We start from the raw sequence: 25,205 nt of genomic DNA, 5'->3' as shown, positions 1-25,205 counted from the left end.
AGAGGGATTGAATCGGTGACAGAGGCTAAAATAGAGATTAAGACCTGGTCGGATCATGCACCTGTTAATATAAAGCTGAAAATATTAGGGGGACAATTTAAAACAAATGCTTGGAGATTAAATGAGGAATTACTAAGAGAAAAAAAAATGGGGAGAAGAAGTTAGAAAAGAATTCGAATTATACTACCACATCAATGAAAATAAAACATAAAAAAAAGAAAAAAAAACACTCTGGGAGGCACAAAAAGCCTTCCTGAGGGGGATCTTAATCTCTAAAGAGGCAAGAAGGGAAAAAGAGAGTAGAACACACAGAAAAACTGATAAGAGATTTATGAGCTAGAACAAAGTCATAAAAATATACAGACGGTCGAGACCCAACACTAGTTAGTAATAAAAAGAGAAGAATTAAAAGAATTACTTGAACAGGAAATCAGACAGGGGATCAGGAAAATCACCAAAGAGAACTACCACGGGAAGAAACTTGCGAAGATTATAAAAAAAAGAAAGTAATAAATTATATAGAGAAAATGAGTGATGCAAAGGAGGAAATGGTATACTCAACGGCCGACATAACAAAAATATTTCAGGAATACTACGGGAAACTCTATAATATCAAAGAAGCAGGAGGAGAGAGGGACTTCAATAAAATGGGAAAAATTAAACAATATTTGAAAGAGGCGAAACTACCTAAAATACAACAGGATAAATTAGATCCATTAGAAGACCAAATTACAGAAGAGATGAGTATAGCCCTTAAAACCACATTCTCAGGGAAGAGCCCCGGACCGGACGGGTTTACTGTGAATTATTATAAAAGACATAAGGATCTGTTGTTACCAAAATTAAAAGATTATTGTAATGATCTAGGGCAAGAGTACGGTATGAGTAAGGAAGCCCTCTTAGCATCAATCATGGTAATCCTGAAAGAAGGAAAAGATGCGACTGTATGCTCAAGCTATAGACCCATCTTGCTCTAAAATATTGATACAAAACTCTTTGCAAAAGTGTTGGCTACCAGAATGAAAAATCTAATGATGGAATGGGTCCACAAGGACCAAGCAGGATTTATACCCGGGAGATAGGGCAGAGACAACAGGGTAAGAACAATCCTGTTGATGCACCAAATGGCTAAGAGTGGATCCCATGGATTATACTGTCGATAGATGCTGAGAAAGCATTCGACAGAGTCAGCTGGGACTTCATGATAAGAACTTTGGAGGAATTGGGAATTGGAGAAAAAATGATGGCTTGGATAAAAACACTGTATAGCCACCCCACTGCTAAGGTGAGAGTAAACGGGATCCTCTCGGAGCCATTTGGGATGTCCAACAGAACAAGGTAAGGATGCCCACTGTCCCTGTTTATTGTTAGTTCTCTCACTGGAACCTCTCTTAGCTACAATTAGGGAGACCCCAGATGTAAGAGGAGTAGAGGTGGGGGATGTAGAGCATAAGGTTGCCGCATTTGCGGACGATATATTGCTGTACATCTCCAGACCAAGGATAACTCTACCAAACGTGATAGAAAGTCTGAAAAAATATGGAGAACTATCTAACTTAAAAATTAACCCAGCTAAATCAGAGATATTAAATATCAACGTAAAAAAAAAAAAAGAAGATAAATTAAAACTGGAATTCCCCTTAACTTGGAAAAAACTAGGACTAAAATACTTAGGAATTATCTTGACAACAAAACTTGAAAGACGTTATAAAGAAAACTATATCCTGCTACTAAATGAAATTAAAAAAGAACTTAATAGGATATCACACACTGTTATGGATAGGGAGAATAAGCATAATAAAAATGGCAATTCTACCAAAAATAACCTATAAATTCCAAATGTTACCTATTCCGATTCCCCAGATATACTTTAGAACCTTGAAATCTTTAACTAAATTCATATGGAGAAAAGGCAAACCTAGAATACAATATGCAGTATTAATAAAGGGCAAAAATCAAGGGGGCTTAGCGGTACCAGACTTCAAAAAATACTATGATGTAACACTACTTACACAAGTAATGGAATGGGGAAAAATAAAAAGTGAAAAGAACTGGGTAAAAATAGAATTCACTATGAGCTGCACTCACTCAGGAAAAATTATATGGATACCTGCACAATATAGGAATTTGAGTTCAAATACGCACATGATCACAATCCAAGCACTCAGAATTTGGGATTTAATTCATAAAAGAAATAAGTGGCAATACAATTCACCATTAATTCCTTTAAAAGACACAAATTATTTTCCACCAGGACAAGAAAAAATGGGAGGAAAGTGGATAGGAAATGAGGATACACGTTTGAGGGATATTATGGACAAATAGCAAATATACACATTAGAGGTATTAAAAAAAAAAAAAAAAAAAAAAAAAATTGGAGAATCGATGAGCGGCGCTATCGCCAGCTAAAACACTTTGTGGCTTCCTTGCCAAAACTGTTAAGAAGAGGAGAAGAATTGCTCCCTTTCGAGCGGATCTGCTCCTCTGAGAAATATAAAAATAGTGTATCAAATATATATAAAATACTGGTTGATGTGACAGGGCCGGCGTTACCGCCATTCATCGATAAATGGGAGAGGGAATTGGGAACATGAAACAAGGATTTTCACCTGGGAAAAAGCTTAAAACTAATACACAGTTCTACAGTAGACGTGAACACAGTTAAAATGAACTACAAATGCATTGCAAGATGGTATATTACCCCCGACAAAGCCCACAATTACCAAAAAGAAAAATCAAAAAATTGTTGGAGTGGTTGTACAGAAGTGGGTACAATGGCCCATCTATGGTGGGAATGTCCAAAAATTAAAACGTTTTGGAAGGAAATTCTAGGTCAAATTAAAAATATTGCGAAAATAGAAATCCCGGAAGAAGCCTGGTATTGCCTATTCCAGTGTTTCTCAACCTTTTTTCAGTCTGGGCGCCCTTGAAAAGTATTTTCAGTCTTGAGGCACCCCTGCCCAAGGTTTGATTCACTGTGAAGACAAGAGAACGGTCGCCCAGGCGGGACTTTGTATGAGGTTGCCACAATAGTCATGAAGAGTCAAAGAGTAACATTTATTAGTAGAGTAAAAGCATACAAATTAATGCAATGTGTACAATGCTTACATGAATTGATGCTGTAATGTTACATCGGTTAGACTAAAGCAATGCGAGACCAAAGGCGGGCAATGGGTGTCTTCCACCCGGGAAATACTGGTAAAAGAAAACTGGTCTAGCACTTGCAATTGTGTACATCTCCATCCCTAAAATTTTGTAAAGACAAGAGAACGGTCGCCCAGGCAGGACTTTGTATGAGGTTGCCACAATAGTCATGAAGAGTCAAAGAGTAAAATTTATTAGTAGAGTAAAAGCATACACATTACTGTGTATCGCAGAACACACACAGAATCGTGCTCATTCCTGACACACAGACAAATGCTCTGCTCTTTAGAGGTGCCATTAATTCTTAATGGAACACAAATTGAGGTTGAAGGATTGTAAGAGGTGCATGAAAGTCAGCCAGCCCCCAGTTTGATGTACTCACCTTCCAGTCTGTCACCAACCAAATAAGACCTGTCTCTTGGTACAAAGAACAGGGGTTTAGTTGACACACATTTGCAAACGCATGTGAAAGCTGCAGAGCCACGTCACGGCACCCTGTTTAAATCTGCAGTCCTACACTCTTAATTTAGTGTCCTCACACTGGAGGCACATGGCCGCTAATGGGTGGATGGGGAACAGGTGAGAGGGAGACAGCCCAACCTCCCCCAACCCATCCCCATGCACGACTGGCTATTGTCTCAAAAAGCTCAAATAATTAGGTTAAAATATAACCATGGTGCAAACTGGAGAAGACCAGCTGAAAAGCATTACACCTCCATCCCCTTGGTGGATGCAGTATATGGATAGGAAGGGATTTTATATATGGGGCATGGCCTGTAAAGCACACTGCCTTTGAAATCCCTTATTTCCTTTGGGACTTTATATGAGACAAGCAGGTCATGCTATTGGTCTCCATCCCTGTATACGGAAAACACTAGGGTCAAATCAAAAACTGCATCCACCAAAAACGCACGAAAATCGCACGGTGGGACTTTAGATGAGGCACCAAGCTGTAAGCAAGGCGTCTCCATCCCTGGTTGCTTTAAACATAATGGACTAGGTGGGACTTTAGATGAGACCCAAGCTGGTGTTGCCCGGCGTCTCCATCCCTATAACAAAACACAAATTGAGGTTGAAGGATTGTAAGAGGTGCATGAAAGTCAGCCAGCCCCCAGTTTGATGTACTCACCTTCCAGTCTGTCACCAACCAAATAAGACCTGTCTCTTGGTACAAAGAACAGGGGTTTAGTTGACACACATTTGCAAACGCATGTGAAAGCTGCAGAGCCACGTCACGGCACCCTGTTTAAATCTGCAGTCCTACACTCTTAATTTAGTGTCCTCACACTGGAGGCACATGGCCGCTAATGGGTGGATGGGGAACAGGTGAGAGGGAGACAGCCCAACCTCCCCCAACCCATCCCCATGCACGACTGGCTATTGTCTCAAAAAGCTCAAATAATTAGGTTAAAATATAACCATGGTGCAAACTGGAGAAGACCAGCTGAAAAGCATTACACCTCCATCCCCTTGGTGGATGCAGTATATGGATAGGAAGGGATCATATAAAGTCCCAAAGGAAATAAGGGATTTCAAAGGCAGTGTGCTTTACAGGCCATGCCCCATATATAAAATCCCTTCCTATCCATATACTGCATCCACCAAGGGGATGGAGGTGTAATGCTTTTCAGCTGGTCTTCTCCAGTTTGCACCATGGTTATATTTTAACCTAATTATTTGAGCTTTTTGAGACAATAGCCAGTCGTGCATGGGGATGGGTTGGGGGAGGTTGGGCTGTCTCCCTCTCACCTGTTCCCCATCCACCCATTAGCGGCCATGTGCCTCCAGTGTGAGGACACTAAATTAAGAGTGTAGGACTGCAGATTTAAACAGGGTGCCGTGACGTGGCTCTGCAGCTTTCACATGCGTTTGCAAATGTGTGTCAACTAAACCCCTGTTCTTTGTACCAAGAGACAGGTCTTATTTGGTTGGTGACAGACTGGAAGGTGAGTACATCAAACTGGGGGCTGGCTGACTTTCATGCACCTCTTACAATCCTTCAACCTCAATTTGTGTTTTGTTATAGGGATGGAGACGCCGGGCAACACCAGCTTGGGTCTCATCTAAAGTCCCACCTAGTCCATTATGTTTAAAGCAACCAGGGATGGAGACGCCTTGCTTACAGCTTGGTGCCTCATCTAAAGTCCCACCGTGCGATTTTCGTGCGTTTTTGGTGGATGCAGTTTTTGATTTGACCCTAGTGTTTTCCGTATACAGGGATGGAGACCAATAGCATGACCTGCTTGTCTCATATAAAGTCCCAAAGGAAATAAGGGATTTCAAAGGCAGTGTGCTTTACAGGCCATGCCCCATATATAAAATCCCTTCCTATCCATATACTGCATCCACCAAGGGGATGGAGGTGTAATGCTTTTCAGCTGGTCTTCTCCAGTTTGCACCATGGTTATATTTTAACCTAATTATTTGAGCTTTTTGAGACAATAGCCAGTCGTGCATGGGGATGGGTTGGGGGAGGTTGGGCTGTCTCCCTCTCACCTGTTCCCCATCCACCCATTAGCGGCCATGTGCCTCCAGTGTGAGGACACAAAATTAAGAGTGTAGGACTGCAGATTTAAACAGGGTGCCGTGACGTGGCTCTGCAGCTTTCACATGCGTTTGCAAATGTGTGTCAACTAAACCCCTGTTCTTTGTACCAAGAGACAGGTCTTATTTGGTTGGTGACAGACTGGAAGGTGAGTACATCAAACTGGGGGCTGGCTGACTTTCATGCACCTCTTACAATCCTTCAACCTCAATTTGTGTTTTGTTATAGGGATGGAGACGCCGGGCAACACCAGCTCGGGTCTCATCTAAAGTCCCACCTAGTCCATTATGTTTAAATTAATTCTTAATGGCACCCCATACTTTGGCAAACATGGGGTGCTTTGGGTGCGGCACAAGTTTAAAAAAAAGTGTCAGGGACTTCTTTCCCTGCATTTCTAAAGTGTCAGGGACTTCTTTCCCTGCATTTCTGCTGGTAGGGAAGCCCATTGAAGCCCTACAAGCAGCACACATACAAAACACAGGGCTTGTTCACATGTCAGGATGGAGGGGCAGTAAAATCACATGGTTGAGCTGTCTTTACTACCCTCAGCTGCTCCTCCTTCAGCTGCAGAGGCAGCATCTTGGGATGTACACATGTGGTGGCTGGAGCTGGAGGTATACCCAGGGGGAATGGGGCTGCACTGCAATCACCCTGCAACTGTGTGCATGGTTGCGGTGTGCTGGTGCTGCATTTCCGGGCTTAAAACAGCAGGTGAGAAGCAACATATTGCCTCTTTACCGCCTGCCAAATGCCTCTGAAAAGTGATCTAAGCAAGGATTGATTTTCAAAGGAGCAGCAACCCTTGCTGCTATCAGAAACAAGCCCTAAAAAGCAGTTCTGACAGTACAGGAATGGGGGGGGGGGGGGGGGGTCAGGATTAAACGTAACATACATACATACATGCATGCATGCATACATACACGCATATATATATATATATATATATATATATATATATACACACAAACATACACACACATGCATACACATGTATACATACACACATATAGACACATACAAACACATGTATACATGCACACATACAGACACATGTACACACACACATGCATACACATGTATACATACACACATATAGACCCATACAAACACACGTACAGACACACACACACGTGTACACATACACACTCACATACACACTCATACACACAAACTTTAACCACTTGCGCGGTCGTGCGACGCTGTACCTAAACGAATTTGACGTCCTTTTTTTCCCACAAACAGAGCTTTCTTTTGGTGGTATTTGATCACCTGTGCAATTTTTACTTTTTGCGCTATAAACATAAAAAGAGCGTCAATTTTGCAAAAATAACAATATTTTTCACATTTTTTATATCAAATTCCCCAAAAAAATGTAAAAATCAAAATTTTTTTAACATTTTAGGCCAATTTGTTTTCTGCTACATATGTTTGGTAAAAAAAAATCGCAAAAAGCGTATTTTGATTGGTTTGCGCAAAAGTTATTGCGTTTACTAAGGGAAAGATTTTTGTCATTTTTGTTGTTTTTTCTTAACGCGTAATGGCGGAGATCTGCGGTACTGCGACATTGCGGCAGACAGATCGGACCCTTGACTGACATTTTTGACACTTTTGAGGGTACCAGTGACATTACTGCAGTAATCAATGCTATACATATGCACGGTTACTCTAAAATGACACTGGTAGTGAAGGGGTTAACTTTTTTTTGAGAGGGAGTGGTTATGTGTGTCCCTAGGGGCGTGTTTCTAACTGATTGGCTGTGGCTTGAGGTGTATGAACAGTGATCAACGGCCCTACATAGTATAACCCTATGATCACCATTCATACACAGGGAAGAATGACAGGCGGCTTGTTTACACTAGCCGCCTGCCTTTTTCCCTCTCCACCCGACGATCGCGAGTGACATCGGGTCCGCCGGTCACACGCGCAGGGGGGTCCGTGACGGAGCGGGAGCGCGCCTCCGGCGGCGCGCGCTCGCTCCCTAGACCCTCACAGGCTAGCGACGTATCCCTACGTCGCTCTGCCTGTGAGGGGCTGACTGCCGGCGTAAATAGTCGTGCGGAAGTCGGCAAGTGGTTAAAAGTTCTAGTACAATAATACAGTAATTCTAGTACAATACCTTTCCTCACACAGCTGGGTACTGCACTGTAGGGGGAAGCAGAGAGCACAGCACACTCCCCCTCCCTTTAATTTCACTTTCCTGAGGTTGACGGAGCTCCCTCGCAGTGCCGATGTACAGTTCGGCAAGGGATTGGGAGATCGGGCTCATCTGACAGCCCTTCTCTCCCATGATCCCGCAGCACACCTGAGGACCTCTGTTGGCACACTAGTGTGCCGGGGGAACACCGGTTGAGTAAGGCTGGCCTATTCCATGGTATAAAAAACTCAGTAAGGCAATACAAAGAAACACTGGTACCCCACCTGATGAATGCCGCAAAAGGGCTAATCCCGTTATTTTGGCAGAAAGAAGAAACACCAAGTATAGGAGACTGGGTGCAAAGAGTAGAGAGAATAAGAACATTGTAATACCTAAGGGAATGGGAGGAGGATGAGACAGAGGAATGGGGTGACATATGGGAAAATTGGAAGGAGTTTAGGAAAACAAGAGAGTATACTAATTGGAGTGGAGAAAAAGAGGACAACTAGTATGGAGAAAGGGGAGGGTGGAGGGATAAAATCGGGGAATAATAGGGGAAGGGATAAGTTATATAACTGGAAAAATCAATGTTTTTATTGTGTGAAATGTATTTGTATTTTCTCTTTCTTTTTGAAAACAATAAACAAATTAAAAAAAAAAAAAAAAAAGATAGACCTGAAGTAGAACAACTTAGAAAACAAAATATCATCAAATGTATACAAGATTCAATGCTTCCTAAGATTGACAAAGATAAATTGTCAATTCTTGAGAAGCCAATTGGGGAAATCTCGATACGTCCATTAACGTGGATGGAAGAATTAGTATGTTTAAAATTTATAATTTTACCTAAAATCTTATATAGATTTCAAATGCTCCAAATTGCAATTCCAGCTGTGTATTTTAGAATAATAAAAACCATGGTAACTAAATTCATATGGCAGGGAAAAAAAACTAGGCTGCGTTAGGCGACTCTCAGCAGAGATAAGCCTTTGGGGGGGTTAGGGGTACCGGACATAAAAAGATATCACACAGCAACAATATTATCACGCATGATTGAATGAACCAAAAAAAAAGATTCCGAAAAAAAGATGGGTAAAGCTAGAAAACACATTAAGCCGAGCACAATTGGATGGGAACATTTGGATTCCACCAAAGTTTAGAGATATACATGAGTAAACACATGACTTAACAAGAGTTGTATACAAAACCTGGGATTCCTTTTATAGGCAGGCTGGATGGTTATACAACTCTCTGTTAATCCCATTAGCGGGCACCACATTTTTTTACCAGGATTAGAGCACCAATTTGGGGGTGGGTTAGGCGATTTACGGGTAAAAAACATAATACACAAAGGGAAGATTAGGTCACTTTATGCTCTTAACACTTTGAGGAAGTTAACACTAAGTAGTTGGAATTACAACCCCTCAGATTGGAAAATGAGTTAAATCCTATGGAAAAACTCTGAAACCCTTCAACAAAAGTAAGACATGCTATATCTTTGGTATACAAGATGTTGACCAATCTGGAGGGCAGGAGGAATCCTCCTTTTATTGGAAATTGGAAGACCGAAATATGAATTAGTTTGGAGGAGCACGAGGTGAAAACTGTGCTGAGAGCCGTACATAGCACCGCTAGAGATGTTAACACCATCGAGTTGAATTAGAACCGCCTATCGAGATGGTACATTACACCTGCCAGAGCCCTTCAGTACCAACTTGAGAAATCTAGTTGCTGCTGGACGGGGTGTCCGTTATTAGGATCAGTGCTGCATATATGGTGGGTATATCCCAAGATAAATGTGTTCTGGTTGAAAATACAATTTCTCTTACGTCCTCTGACAATCGCCGCAGATCCATAAAAGCCTTCACTATTGGGTTATGGCGCCCTCTGCAGGAGTAAGCTAGGCAGATAGAAATGTTAATACAAAACTTTTCTATACTTAGACACACCTCTAAGGGGCTGTCCCCAGCCATTATCCTTGATCCAGTCACAACTGGTCCTCAGTTTTATGCTGCCTAACTTAGGAGTAAGCTAGCTTTTCTAGCCGGGACCTAGTGTCTCGGTTTTTCTTTCTGTTTTTTTTTTTTTCTGACAATGTCATTTTCTTCTGAAAATAGGTTTTTATTTCTCTCACTATCACTAGTTAGTCAGGGACTTTTTCCTGGAAGACTACAAGTGACTGCAGAGCTGGGCCTCACACTGGGTAATATAGATCCTTATGGAGTCCCAGCCTGCCAACGAGCGTCGCAGGTTACTGGTGCGCCCAGGCCTCGCAACGACAGTGCCCCTCGGAATGGGGACGAGCCTGCGGAGCTGCGTATTCACTGAGGGTGTCTCAACCCGGAATGCCCGCGTGTTGCCAGCATCCCTCCTTGACTGACGGCACCCCCACTTAGGTGGGAGGTCTCCCGTATCAGAGCAGTGCCCACTTCCCTGGACTGGTGAGTACTGATACCTCCTTGTCCCTGGGGACTTTTGGGGGGTTTGTGGGCCCACTCTTAGGGGATGGCAGGGCTGGTGGTCTCTGTGGGATCCCTCATCTGGCTGGCTTGGTGTTATTTCCCTCCCTGGCCCTGCTGAGGGCGCTGTGGTACCTGGGGGATTTTGGAGGGGCTCCATAGCAGTGTGGGGTCTCCCTAGGGTCCCCTGTGGTGGTCAGCGTGTGTACGCTTAGTTGGCACCATTTTAGTTGAGGGCAGGTCACTGGGCTCTGTGTGTGGGCAGCAGCCATGTCATGTATACTGCCTTGCTGACGATCGGGCGCCATCTTAGGTAAGGGCAAGCGGCCATCTTGCCAGTGCCTTTTTACATAGTTTCATTAGGCACCATTTATTGTGGCTCCTGGGCTAGGCCTCTAAGGGCATGAGGTCACTTCTTCTCTTTCCCTCTATTTTACCTCAGAGCAGTCTGTGACAGTTTATGAAACTGTGGGGGGATTTTTACTAATGCCAAAGGCATTTTTTGCCAAAACTGTTTATTTTTTGTGGATTTTGCATTTTCTGAAGGAGCTCTTTCAAACAATGCAGGCTGCAGTGGGATTCCGCAAGAACCGCCAATTCAAAGGGCCATCGTCCCATTTATTTTATCTTGGTTTTCTGGACTCCCAGACCAAAAATTCCCCCGCAGGCTTTGTGGGGGCTTCGGGTATTCCTGAAGCCTCTTCCCTGGTCTCCGGTTTCTGCTGCTCTTGCTCTTTTTTTGCATCCATGGTGGATCTGCTGAGTGCTTTTTTAACAAAAAATAAATACATTTTTTAAACGCTTAACAGCCTATGCCCTTCCAGTCCTCGGACTCCGAGCCTAAATGGTTGCCACGGACGATGTCCCTCCTGTGGGGTCCATGTCCTCCGCTTATGAGGAGGAGGGGGTGGAAGCATCTGCTTTCGGGTTCCGAAGTGCCCGGCCGTAGGGTCAGGTTTTCCTGCCCTGTGAATTTTTGCAAATTTGTGTATGACTGGTGACGTCGCATTACACATATGCTGGGGGTGCCTGAGCGTCTTTTCCCACTGCTATCCCTTTTTAGGAGGCCGTGATCAGACGTTGGACTGTGTCCCTTTATGTGGACCACACTGTCTCTGGGCTGACTAAATCCACCTCGATGCCAGTTCACAGATCTGGCTGATAGGCGCGTTGAGGCGCTTTCCTGTTTACACCTGTGTTTGGTGCGGTGCTGGCCTCTCAGGCTCTCACAGCATGGGCCAAGGTGCTTCGGTGCACCCTGGTGGCGGAGTCGACCTATCCAGCTGCCCTTGACTTGGTGGTTTGGGTTACCCGAACGGGGATGTACCTGTGTGATGCGACCTTGGACGAGGCCCCTTTGGTCGCTCGGTTGTCTGCGGTCGGGGTCGCGATTCGCCGCCTTTTATGGCACAAAAGCTGGCCACGCTTCTAGACAGACGATGTCTTATGTTCCTTGTTGGTGAGTCGTCCTTTTGGGAACACTCAGGCTGAGTTGATTAAGGGGCTTACGGGGTCAAAGTACTCGGTTGCCCCCGGTCGCCAGGGGTAGGTCCTCCCGCGCTAGGCGGGGCCTTCCTTGATAGCTCAGCGTGGGCCCTTTCGTGCCTTATGGGCGCAGGGCAAGGGCTTCAAACCCTCCGGTGGGCACAATAAGCCGTGGTCGGGTGAGACAAAGGCCGGTCAGTCTGGCTCGGCGGCCCGGTCCACCTCTTCCTGCAGGGACGCAATCACCCATCTTAGGGGTGGGGGGGACGTCTGTGTTGCTTTCAGGTTCCCTGTTTGTCCAGTATTCAGGACAGGTGGGTTCATGAGTTGCTTCTTTTTCAGGGTACAAGATCAGTTTTCGATCTCGCCCCTTGGACCGGTTCTTCCTTTCGGCTCTCCAGCTGCCTCCTGCTTGTCTCGTGGGGGCAGTGCATGTTCTGCTCGACCAAGGAGTATTTATCCCCGTGTCTTCGCGGGACAGGTTTCACAGTTTTTTTCTTCCATCCTGTTCACTGTGCCCGGAACAGGGCGCACAGTGTGTCCGCTTCGGGGCTTGCAGTCTCTGGACCGTTTTTCTGCTGGTGCTGGAGTTCTGGATGGAATCCCTCAAAGCCGGTCATAGCGTCATTGGGTCCAGGGGACTTCCTGGCCTCCCATCGCCTTGCTGGATGAGTGTCTACCCATCCCTATCTACAAGGGTTCTCAAAGATGTCTCCGCTTTGTGGTGGCAGGGGGGGCTGGCCAGTTTTCTGGCGCTACCCTTCGGTTTCTCTTCGGCTCCCAGATTTTTCACCAAGATTTTGGCTCCAGCGGGGGCCTTAATGCGTTTAAAGGAGATTGCGTACTCGTTTATCTGGCCAACCTCCTGTTCAGGACGAGCCTGTGTGAGTTGTTTTCCGTGGTCTTCCGGGTCTTTGGTGTTGCTGAGCTCACTGGTGCATTCTTTCTTTTTATAGATGTTCCAAATAGTTGATTTGGCCACACCTAATGTTTTTGCTATCTCTCTGATGGGTTTGATTTTGTTTTTTCAGCCTAATGACGGCTTGCTTCACTGATAGTGACAGCTCTTTGGATCTCATATTGAGAGTTGACAGCAACAGATTCCAAATGCAAATAGCACACTTGAAATGACCTTTTATCTGCTCCTTGTAAATGGGATAATGAGGGAATAACACACACCTGACCATTGAACAGCTGAGCAGCCAATTGTCCCATTACTTTTGGTCCTTTAAAAAGTGGGAGGCACATATACAAACTGTTGTAATTCCTACACCTTTCTACACCTTTCACCTGATTTGGATTAAAGCTGAAAGCCTGCAGTTAAAGCACATCTTGTTTCATTTCAAAAATCTATTATAGAGCCAAAAAGAGAATTGTGCCGTTGTCCCAATATTTATGGACCTGACTGTGTGTGTGTGTGTGTGTATATATATATATATATATATATAATATGTGTGTATATGTATGTATATACGGTGTGTATATATATATATATGTGTATGTATGTATGTATGTGTGTGTGTATATATATATATATATATATACACATACATACAATATGTGTGTGTTTATATATGTATGTATATGTGTGTGTGTATGTGTGTGTGTGTGTGTGTGTGTATATATATATATATATATATATATATATATATATATATATATATATATTATACATAGTTGATGAGAAACTATTACTAAGTTTCTTATAAATCAATAACTATTAAAAACCTACACTACAGACTGTATTGGGCAGACCCCCCCCCCCCCCTACGTAACAATCTCACCACAGTCTGAGCAAGTTTGGGACTAGATCAGGTAAAAATTTTCAATGTGGTTTGCTAAAGTTTTTGCGATTGCTTTTTGTTTGCTTTCTAATAATGCATTATCTGACAATTTACAAAGAACTTCTCTACTAAAAACAGATTTAAAGGTTTTACCAAATACAGTATTTTAAATTTGCCCTTCTCCAAATTATTATGTTTTTTTTTGGTTTTTAGATGAATTCAGGTCAACTCAGCCAGTTCACCGTAAAATTGGGAAATGTGAAAGATGAAAATGGGAGAAACCAAGTCCCGGACTGTGTACAAACTGAAAATGGTGTGCTCCTGACTGACTTGGGCAGGAAGCAGGTAAGCCTGGCTTTACTACCTTCCTGTGTAAATGCCCCATCTCACAAAATGTCTGATTGCATTGAGAAGCAGAAATATCTCACCCTGGGATGTGTGGACTGTTGGTTGGCTGTGCTCTAGCACAGGTGTGAAACCAGCCTATTGCACAGCTTCTGTTTTGACAACCACTATAACATGTGCAATCATAGCAGAAGGTGGACAACCAAGCTAGAATGTTATGCAAGGCATATTTTTCTTTTTAACAAATAGTTGCTTAAAAAAACACAGTGGTGCACTTTTCTCATGAGAGTAGTTATTTGTGCACTGTTCTTTAGGCCCCTTTCACACGGCTCCGTTCCGTCGATGGATCCGTTCTGCTCAGCGGGGGATCGATCGGCCGATCCCCCGCTGAGCAGGCGGATGACAGCTTCGTCTCCGCTCTGTGTGCATAGACGGAGGTGTCAGATCCCCGCTGTCCCCTATGGGGGGGAATTGGATGAGAACGGACCGCCTGTCCATTCTCTTCCGATCTGCCAGACGGATGGAAAATAGGGTTTCCATCCGTCCGGATTTGACGGACCTGATCAGATGTCAGCGGACATGTCTCCACTGACATCCGCTGCCCCATAGAGATGCATGGGGCATCCGTTCAGATCAACCTGAAAAATTGACAGGCGGATCTGAACGGTCCGCATGCCTTAGGGTTTCATTTTACCTGGTGGATGTTACTATTTGTCCAAAATATTTCTGCTATACATGGAATGATTTTAATTTTTTTTTTTTTTTTTTTTACAAAGGATTTTATTATTATTCTGTCCAACAGATAAGCTCAACAGTTAGATGGTTACATTGTACATTAAACAAATCAAAAATAAAAAGAGAAAGAGAAAAAAAAAAGTTCTGCAAATTCCCAGCAAGTCATCCCATATCAGCAAAAATACAAGTCACTATCTGAGGAATCTCAGGGATCCGGTGTACACTGCATAATGCATAACAACAAAAATGTCCAAGCGTAGAACTGAATTTAGCTAGACCTAAAACCTTATTGTTGATCGATTTACATTAAGGGGAAGGAGTTTACTTTTCAAAGAAATTAAGGAAGTTCCTTATAGCATCAGTTTAACGTCTAGTGGAGATAACAAATGCCTAGTGCTGCACACCTTTACTTACTGCTCTTCCTATTTTCCATTTGCTTCCAATTTCCCATTTTTGGCCAAGAAGGAAACTTTATGTTCAATAGATTTTTATTGGGTATTTGACAAAAACACAACAAAGAAAGCAGGTGTTTTAAACATGTAAAACATAGATTAACAAAATGATGAAAACACCACAACTGAGTTGGAGCATAGACTTAATCATGTCCATTCCAAATGACCTCACATAGGGGCCTCAGCCCGCATTTGGAAGATGAGTATCCATAGTACCTAGGTTAAAGGAATAGCGATACTCCAACCAACTTGGGGGCAAAGAAATATTAGGAGTCAAAACAGAAATTGCTGTCAATCATCTAGATCAGGGGTCCTCAAACTTTTTAAACAGGGGGCCAGATCACTGTCCCACGGACACTGTTGGGGCCGGACTACAGTTTAAAAAAAATATGAACGAATTCCTATGCACACGTTTTATTTGTAGTGCATGAAAAACAGGAAAAACAATACAATATTTAAAACCATGGCCTCAGGAACAAAAGTGCAAGCATTGTCATGGGGATTTCACACCCGGTAAAGCAGGATGTTGTTTGGCCGATTTCCTGCACGCGCAAAAAAAAAAAAATGTCCGCAGACAGCGGCCGTTTTGATTATAGATTAGGCAACCTCGGCGGGCCGGGTTCAGGACCCTGGCTGGCCTGATGCGGCCCACCGGCCGTAGTTTGAGGACTCCTGATCTAGATCTTAATAAAAATATACATTTATTTATATAGTTTCACTAGAGTGTGTCGCTATAACTTTCACACTATATTGCCCACGGCTTCCAATTATCGGAAACCCGAGTCCCAGAACCAGATGCCAATGCAAACAAATTTTCGTATACACACTGTTGTTGAGCTTGAGCCAGAACTTCATTACTAGTAGGAGTCTTGGTGGATTTCCAATTTCTCAGCAATGTAAGTCTTGTGGCGAGCAAGATGTTGACTACTACATTTTTCAGAGGGTAGGGGACACTCTCTCTATACCCAGGTTTAACAATGCCAAACCAGGGGAAAGCTGCATCTGAAGTTTACTGATTTCTGAGATGGAACGAAAGGCAAAGGGCCAAAATTTTTGCTAGATACTTGCACGACCATAGAAGATAAAACAGTGTGCACACCTATGGGCAGTCGCATGGGATATACCCTCTCTCCCTGCTATAGGATGTCAGTCTTAATCTGCCTAGTCAGGAGTGAGGACCTAGTTCCTTGCTGGGATCTCTGGTCCTGGCAAAAGTTTTTTTTCTAGCTAGTTTTTCACCGGATTATTTTCCTGTGAGATCTACAAGCAGCTATGCCGGATCTGGGCGACGGGCTGAAAATATAGATCCAGTGGTCACCCCCAGCCGGCCAACAAGCATGCGTGCGCAGACACTAGCTCCGCACTAGGTTGGCCGCGACATAGTCCCACTAGACGGGGACTGGCCCTGCGAGGTAAATGTCTTGCCAGGTCGCATACGACCGAGTCTAGCCCGAGTCGAAGCATTCCTATTGGCTGACAGCCCCCCCCACTTCAACGAAGAGGGGTTCTGTCAGAAGATGGCGTCTGCCTGTTCCAGGTATGGCAAGTAAACTGTTCCCCCCCCCCCCCCCTCACCCTAGCGAGTTTTGGGTTGAATGCGGGCCCCTTCTTGGGACGGTCGGACCCTCACTTTTCCGGGTTCCCCTCTGTCCTGTCACGCACCCCCCCCCCCCACTACTGGGGTTATGGGGCGATTGGAGCTACTGCTGGGGGCTGGGACGGGGCGCAGGCCGACCGGGGGGGGGGGTGCGCTGCCGGCGACCTGACAATCGATCATGGGGGGGGGGGGGTTGTGACGGTTTTCAACGTCACTGGAATTTAAGGTCAGATGGGTGATGGTTTGGATTGCTTCATATTTGTCAGCAAGGTCTCCAGGTAGAAATATTGAGATTTGTTGCCATGAGGTCTCTGACCAGGAAGTACAACTCCTAATATGGTCATTCCAGGAAGTTCAATGAGGAGACTGACTGTCTAACAATTTTGCTTTTGTCTGAGGTGGCTTTCCATTCACCTATTGTCGGGTGTGCTAATGAACTCACCTGTTGTCTAAGGGATGTATTGACACTCAGAGTAATGTGTATTGGGGGCTCGTTATGGAACCATTGTTCTGTGTCTGGCTATTGTGTACATTGATTGTCCCCTGGGGGCTTCTGTCTCATTACACATAACAGTCCTTCTACTCAAGCTATCTGACCAATCCCTGCTGACTCATTTTCAAGTCCTCATTTGCATGGCTAAGGAGGACCTGAAGGAGAACGGGAGAACCATCTGCACGCATTTAATTCTTTAACCCTTCTGGGTTTGGTTGTTGGCAGCTTACACCTTACTATTAATCTATATTCACTATATATTCCATAGCGCTGGTCATCTCTGTCTAATTTTCTCTGAAGGAGAACGGCATGTAGTGTGCAATTGACCAATGGGAAAGCGGTTGTTGGGGGCAGGATGTTCCAAATTCTGTATAAAAGTGTGCTGTGTATTTCCAATAAATTGTCTTCCTGTTTGAACTTACATACAGCCTGCTTGGTGTTTGTTCTAATGGATTCCGAACGGCACATAGCTGTAGTTCGGATCCCGGAGCCTTGGTTGACCGAACCATCAGACGTTGCGATCTGCAAGCTGACTCACTAGAAACAGAGGAGTGTCGGGAGAGCGGAGGCGAGCGAGCAAGGGTCCCGTTACATTGGTTGGCAGCGGTGGGATTTGCTCTCCAGTTACTGGGACACTCCAAACCACCACAGTCAATGACCAGCTATGCAGCATGCAGGAGAGCCACGCTGAAAGACTTACTTGAGAGCCGCGGAGGGACCGGTGGGACAAAGAACAAGGCCACCCTGATCAGTGAGCTAGCCGATATGGATCAGAGGGAGGGTGATGCAGGACCCCGGTCAGTTGAAGACTTGTTTCAGCAACGAGTTCGAGAGCGGCTGGCATTATATGGTGCTAACCCCTCAGAGACCGCCATACAAATGCCATTAGAGACATCCAGCTGCAGGATGAGCGACAAGAGAAAGAACTAGAATGACAAGAGAGGGAACGAGAGCGGCAACATGAGCAGAGAATGGCAGAAATGCGGCAATCGGAGAAAACGCCTAAAGATGCAGCGACTTTCCGTAAGTTGCCCTTTCGGGCGTTCAAACTATTTAAGGAAGGAGAGGAGGAAATTGAAGCATTCCTGCAGGACTTTGAGAGACTATGCCAGATACATGAAGTACTGTCCCAAGATTGGGTCGTCTTACTGGCGAGTAATTTAACTGGCAGAGCGGCGGATGCATATCGGGCCCTGGAGGACGAAGACGCTAAAGACTACGACCGGGTAAAAGAAGCTTTGCTAGCCCGATTTGCCATTACACCCGAAGCCAGCCGGATTAAGTTTAGAGAATCCCGGAAACAAACCAACACAACATACGTGGAGTGGGCACATCGTCTGCAGCGGAACCTTAAGAGCTGGTTCCAGGGAAGCCACGCTCATACCATAGAGGACATCACCCAGCTAGTACTATTAGAACAGCTCTTTAACCACACCCCTCCGGTAGTACGGGATTGGGTGCGAGATAAACAACCACAGACGGTACAGCAAGTGGCTACTCTGGCCGATGAATATCTGGACTCTCGAAGGTCAGGCGAAAACGAGCGCTATCCACTATCTCGGCCCAGTTTACCAGCCTCTAAGCCAACTTCAGTACCTCCGCGGTCTGCCTCTAGACCCCCAGCCCGACCCAACCCTCCTACCGGACCTAAGTGCTATACCTGTAACCAAACTGGTCATCTGCAATGATATTGCCCTAGCCAATCCACGAGGTATCGAGAGACTAATCATCCATCCAGACCAGCGGCTCATTGCTACCAGAATGAGCCCAACCATCGAAATGTTCAGGAAGAGTGCGGCAAACTTTCCGAAGCAGATGGGTTAATGGGCAGCCGACCCAGGGACTCCGCAATTCCGGGGCTACGATTACCCTCATCCAGCCTCGCATGCTTCCCCAGTCAGCCCGGACCGGCCAGACTGTTGCAGTCAGGGTAGCAGGGGGCAAGGTGCTACGTTTATCCACCGCCCAAGTCCTCTTGGATTGGGGCTCAGGGGAGCGACATGTGCGATTTGGGGAACGATTTGGGCTATTTAACTTCCTCGTATGCCCCAGAGGCCGCCATGGCCGTGACCACCAGACGTCAGAGCCAACTCCAAGGCAACTCCACTCCTATGGGGACCCAGGTAAGACCAGGTCCTCCTACGTTACTCCGAATTGACAACACCGTGTCCTGGGATTCTCCCTCTGACGTTAGGCAAGAGACTCAGCGTGACCCAACTTTAGCGGGTTATCGGGACAGGGCGGGCAAGGATCCAGGTGGGGTGGGGGAAGACAGAATAGAGTGGGAGGGGGAGTTTCTTTATCGTTACACTGAGGGAATGGGCACTGGGAAGCGACAGGGCCCCCACAAACAGCTAGTTGTACCCCAGAAGTACAGACGGGAGCTATTGCGATTGGCTCACGACATCCCCTTGGCCGGACATTTAGGGATAGCCAAGACCCGGAGTCGGTTGTCTCATGCTTTCTTCTGGCCCAGATTACATGCTGAGGTGCGAGAATATTGCCGGACCTGTGAGACTTGTCAGATAGTAGAGAAGACAGGGGATCACCCAAAAGCCTTGCTGCAACCCCTGCCAATTATTAGAGAACCCTTTAGCCGCATAGCGGTAGATATTATAGGCCCACTGGCCCGCCCCAGTGCCACCGGGAAGAAGTATATTCTTACGGTGGTGGATTACGCCACCCGCTACCCGGAGGCCATTCCCTTATCCAATATCCAGGCGGATACAGTAGCAGATGCCTTACTGCGGGTATTCACTAGGGTAGGGTTTCCCCAGGAGATATTGTCCGATCAGGGTACCCAGTTCACAGCTGAGCTGATGCAGCAGCTCTGGCGTCTGTGTGATTAAACCCCTCAAGAGCGCCCCCTACCACCCTCAGACTAATGGGCTGTGTGAGAGATTTAACGGGACCCTGAAGCAGCTGCTTCGGGCCTTCGTGGAGAGTAGGAAGGATTGGGAGAAATGCCTCCCCCATCTACTGTTTGCATATAGAGAGGTACCCCAAGAGTCCACAGGGTTTTCCCCATTTGAGCTGGTATATGGGCGAAGGGTTAGGGGACCCTTAGACTTAGTAAGGGCCCAGTGAGAGGGGGCAGAGGATCCGGAAGGCCCCCCCCCATCCTTAGTTATGTCTTGGAACTCAGGGAGCGACTGCGGGACCTTACTGAGCTAGTCCATGAGAATATGCAATCGGCCCAGAGTCAGAAGAAGGTTTGGTATGATCGGTCTGCGTGGAATCGCACCTTTTATATCGGACAGAAAGTCCTGGTACTAAAACCCCTGAAGCAAAATGAATTACAGGCCTCCTGGCAGGGCCCCTATCGGGTGGTAAAATAGCTGTGCGATACCACCTACCTGGTTGCCAGCTGTGCAGACACAAACATTAAGAGGACGTTCCACATTAATATGATGAAGGCCTTTAATGAGAGAGCTGAGGCAGTAGCCGCCATATGCGCTCCGGCCACCGGGAACTCTGAATATCTACCGATGCTGGAGCTTCCCGAAATCAATAACTGTTCCGGGGGGGGGGGGGTGGAGGATATACGGCGAGGAGATAGATTAGGATCCCAAGAACGAGAACAGGCCAGAGAATTACTTCAGGACCGACAGGAGATGTTCTCAGCACTCCCTGGGTACACTCCTTAGCCATGCAAATGAGGACTTGAAAATGAGTCAGCAGGGATTGGTCAGATAGCTTGAGTAGAAGGACTGTTATGTGTAATGAGACAGAAGCCCCCAGGGGACAATCAATGTACACAATAGCCAGACACAGAACAATGGTTCCATAACGAGCCCCCAATACACATTACTCTGAGTGTCAATACATCCCTTAGCAGACAACAGGTGAGTTCATTAGCACACCCGACAATAGGTGAATGGAAAGCCACCTCAGACAAAAGCAAAATTGTTAGACAGTCAGTCTCCTCATTGAACTTCCTGGAATGACCATATTAGGAGTTGTACTTCCTGGTCAGAGACCTCATGGCAAATGGGAACAAATCTCAATATTTCTACCTGGAGACCTTGCTGACAAATATGAAGCAATCCAAATCATCACCCATCTGTCCTTAAATTCCAGTGACGGTGAACACCGTCACAGGGGGTTTACCTGTCACTCCAGGGCCCCTTCTCCTGTCGATCCTGTCCAGGAGGCTGGGGGGTCTCCACGGGGGCCCCTAGAAGCTCCATAGGCAGTGCGGGCCGCCATTTTCTTGTAGCCCATGTGCTGAGGAAGATCGTCTGCCATCTTGGTACAACCGAGCGGCCATTTTGCGGTGGATCCCCATTGAATTCATGGGCAGCCATGTTCTTGGATTCCCCTGAGGCGTTCTTTGGAGTGGTGGTGGAGCCCCTCCCTGGTGCTGACACTCAGGTTTTTCTCTGATGATCGAGATCGCTGCAGACACGTGCTATGCAGATGTTCTGGGCCTTCCTGGTGCATTTTTGGTGCGGGGTTGTCTCTCTCTCTCTCTCTCTCTGCTGGGGGTCTCTGTGCGTTCTGCCTTACCTCTTGGGGCACAATAACGTGGTGGGACGTTTAACAAAAAAAAAAAAGTTTTTCCCCAATTTTTTGCTGTGGGGTTCCCCTGATGCAACATGGACCCTGCAGAGCATTCTTCCCCATCTGACCCCTCAAGGAGGTCCTCCGATCCCCAGCTATCCATAGATGCATTGTCGGCGGTTTTAGAATAATTTGTGTCCTGGGTGAAGGGGGCCTGTAAAGGGAGAGGTGCCAAAAAACGCCCCCCACCACCTACCCCTGCCTCATCTGATGTGTCAGATTCTAAATCTGATTCAGCCACCGCAGACGTGGGTCTCCCTGCCGGGTCTATCTCCTCACGCCCTGTCTCCCTTGATAGTGAGGATGACACCTCTCCCTCCGCCACCGCGCACGAAAAGGTGCTGGTGGATGCACTAGTTGTATCTGTGCGTGAGACCCTAAAAATGGAGGACGCAGCTGTGACTGAGGCGCAGGTTGCAGTTGGCACTCGCACACCATCCAGAACGGTGAAGGTTTTCCCCCCTACCCGCGTATTTTGACAACATGATCAAAAAAGAGTGGGACCGCCCAAAGTGTCCCCCTGGGGTGCCGAAGCAGATTGCTAGGTGCTACCCCTTTGAAGAGTCCCTTATTAAAAAGTGGACTGTGCAGCTATGATGGACCCTCCGGTCTCCAGACTGAATAAAGTTACCATGATCCCAGTGGAGGATTCCCCTTCCTTTAAGGATCCGGCGGATGGAAAGGCGGAGTCTGTGGCCCGCAGTATGTACTCCCTGGCGGGGTCTGCGCTAAGATCGGTGTTTACTATTGCCCTTGTGCCACAAACTTTGACTGAATGGGCTAAGTTACTACACCGTGACCTGGAGGTAGTAAAACTTCACTCTACTTTTGCGAAGCTGACGGACCAGTTGATTTAGGGGCTGCACTTTGCTTGCGATGCCTCACTGGATGCGGCTCCAATATTGGCCCGACTGTTGGTTTCGGGAGTGGTCCTCCTGCGTATACTTTCGCTAAAATGCTGGTATGTGGATCAGACTTCTAAGAAGGCTTTGACCGATCTACCTTTTCAGGGTGATCGCCTGTTTGGGGCTACCCTTGATAAAATTATCAAAGGTCTTACAGAGGGGGTAAGAGTACATTTCTCCCACAGGCTAACAAGGGTAAGGACCAGAGATGTATAAAATACTAGAGACCCAGACTTGAGTAAAAGTGCTCTATCAAAAAAGTGACTTGAGTAGAAGTTGAAGTGCTCTTTAAGCACCACACTTAAGTAGAAGTACTAAAGTATTGAACATTTTTTGTACTTAAGTATTGCAAGTAGTTTATTTTAAAGTTTACTAAAGTACTGAAAGTAAAAGTACAAGTATTGTGTTATGTAGTTATTAAAGAAAGTAGTCAAAAGGCCAGGGCCCCCCTCTCATTTTAGATCCCCCTTAGAGCAGGCCAGGGCCCCCCTCTCATTTTAGATCCCCCTTAGAGCAGGCCAGGGTCCCCCTCCCATTATAGATCCCCCTTAGAGCAGGCCAGGGTCCCCCTCCCATTATAGATCCCACTTAGAGCAGGCCAGGGTCCCCCTCCCATTATAGATCCCACTTGGAGCAGGCCAGGGTCCCCTTCCATTATAGATTCTCCTTAGAGCAGGCCAGGGTCCCCCTCCCATTATAGATTCTCCTTAGAGCAGGCCAGGGTCCCCCTCTCATTATAGAGCCCCCATAAAGCAGGCCAGGGTCCCCTTCCCATTATAGATTCCCCTTAGAGCAGGCCAGTGTCGCCCTCCCATTATAGATTCCCCTTAGAGCAAGTCAGGGTCCCCCTCCCATCATAGAGCCCCCTTAGAGCATGCCAGGGTCCCCCTCCCATTATAGATCCCCCTTAGAGCATGCCAGGGTCCCCCTCCCATTATAGATCCCCCTTAGAGTAGGGCAGGCCAGGGCAGGTCCCTCCCCCCATTTAATAGATCCAATCCCCTTAGTGAGTGACTTGACTTCAAGACAGTTCTACTTCTCCTACCTTAGGCTGTCTCGAGTACTCCAGCCTCTCTCTCTCCACAGTCCCCAGTCCAGTCCCCCCCTGCTGGAAAAAGAATATATTCCTACCTCCATCCATTTCTCCAGCGCTGGGCGGCCGTGCTGCACAGTGCCCAGAGACAGTCTAGTAGTCTAGACTCTAGTAACTCACTGTCCCTCCCCCAGCCAGGGCCCAGCGAGATCACTCTGCAGGCAGGTGTCTCTCCTCTCTCGCCACCACCACTTCACTTGAGAGCCGAGCGGGACTCGGGCCGAGCCAAGGGAGGGCAGAGGCGGAGAGGCTCTGCCCATGAGCCATCGCATCGGGTCGGGGATTGGTCGTGACTTGTGAGTCTCTGAGACAGTGAGATTTGAGTAAAAAAAAAAGTCAGCGGCGGTGCGGGTTTGGAATGGAATGATTCGTAAAATTTGTATAATTGTAAAGAGTAACTATACAGCACATAAAAAAAATATCGGAGTAAAAGTATTAAACTCATCGAAAATATGAACTAAAGTAAAAGTGGAAGTAGGAGAAAAAAATTATACTCTAGTAAAGTACAGATACCGCCTTTTAGTACTTAAGTACAGTAGTGAAGTAGTTCTACTTCGTTACTATACATCTCTGGTAAGGACCCTCATCGTAGGCGGGGTCCCTCCTTTTCAGCACACAAGAAGTTTTTTTTTCATCCCTCAGGGACGATTGATAAAGGATCAAAGTTCTTCAAGGTTTTCCCGTGTGGTTCCAAGCGACCCTGGTCTGGAAAACCGAAATCTGGTTTCTCCAGACCTGCGGATAAGGCCCCTTCGGCCTGAAGGTGTGCCCTCACACGTATCTTGGGTGGGGGGACATCTTTGCTGGTTTCCGGACCTGTGGCTATTCTGGACCTGTCAGTCCACGCCGGACCTGTGGCTATTCCGGACCTGTCAGTCCACGCGGTCATACAGTCCGGCTACAAGATCGAGTTTCGATCTGTCCCTCCAATAACAAGCTCTCTTTGGGGCGGTGCAGGACCTGTTGCAACAAGGAGTAATAGTTCCGGTTCCGAAATCGGAACGTTTTCAGGGGTTTTACTCAAACCTGTTTATGGTCCCCAGTAAGTAGGGCAAGGTGCGTCCAATTCTGGACCTAAAAGCACTGAATTGCTTTGTGTGAGTTCAAAAATTCAAGATAGAATCCGTTCGCAGGGTGGTGGCTTCCCTACAGCAGGGGGATTTCATGGCCTCCATAGACATCAAAGATGCCTACCTTCACATCCCAATATGTGCAGGACATCGTTTTCGGAGTTTTAACGTGGGAGAGGATCACTGTGAGTTTGTGGCGTTACCCTTTGGTCTCCTTAGGTCTTCACAAAGGGGTTGGCTCCGGTCCTGGCTTTATTACGCCAGCGGGGGATATCGGTCCGGGTTTACCTGGATGATCTGCTTCTCCCACGGCACTGATGACAAGCTGGGAGATCACTATTAGAACTCTGGAGGAGTTCGGGTGGATTCTGAACCTTCAGAAGTTGTCCCTGGTTCCTTCC

The 25,205-nt window shown here is 46.3% G+C and overlaps 1 protein-coding gene across 2 annotated transcripts in view; it reads left to right on the top strand.

The window, feature by feature from the left end:
- SMPD4 (sphingomyelin phosphodiesterase 4) overlaps positions 1-25,205 on the top strand; it is a 168,910-nt gene that overhangs the window by 93,861 nt on the left and 49,844 nt on the right. For both annotated transcript variants that reach the window (XM_082255892.1, XM_082255891.1), the window contains one exon: positions 13,765-13,896. In XM_082255892.1, coding sequence (XP_082112018.1) covers positions 13,765-13,896 — 132 coding nt within the window. The remainder of the gene's footprint in view (positions 1-13,764; positions 13,897-25,205) is intronic.

This window comes from Pelophylax lessonae, assembly GCF_965119305.1.
Source record: "Pelophylax lessonae genome assembly, chromosome: 1".
NCBI lineage: Eukaryota > Metazoa > Chordata > Amphibia > Anura > Ranidae > Pelophylax > Pelophylax lessonae.
This window is presented reverse-complemented; position numbering and strand designations above follow the sequence as displayed.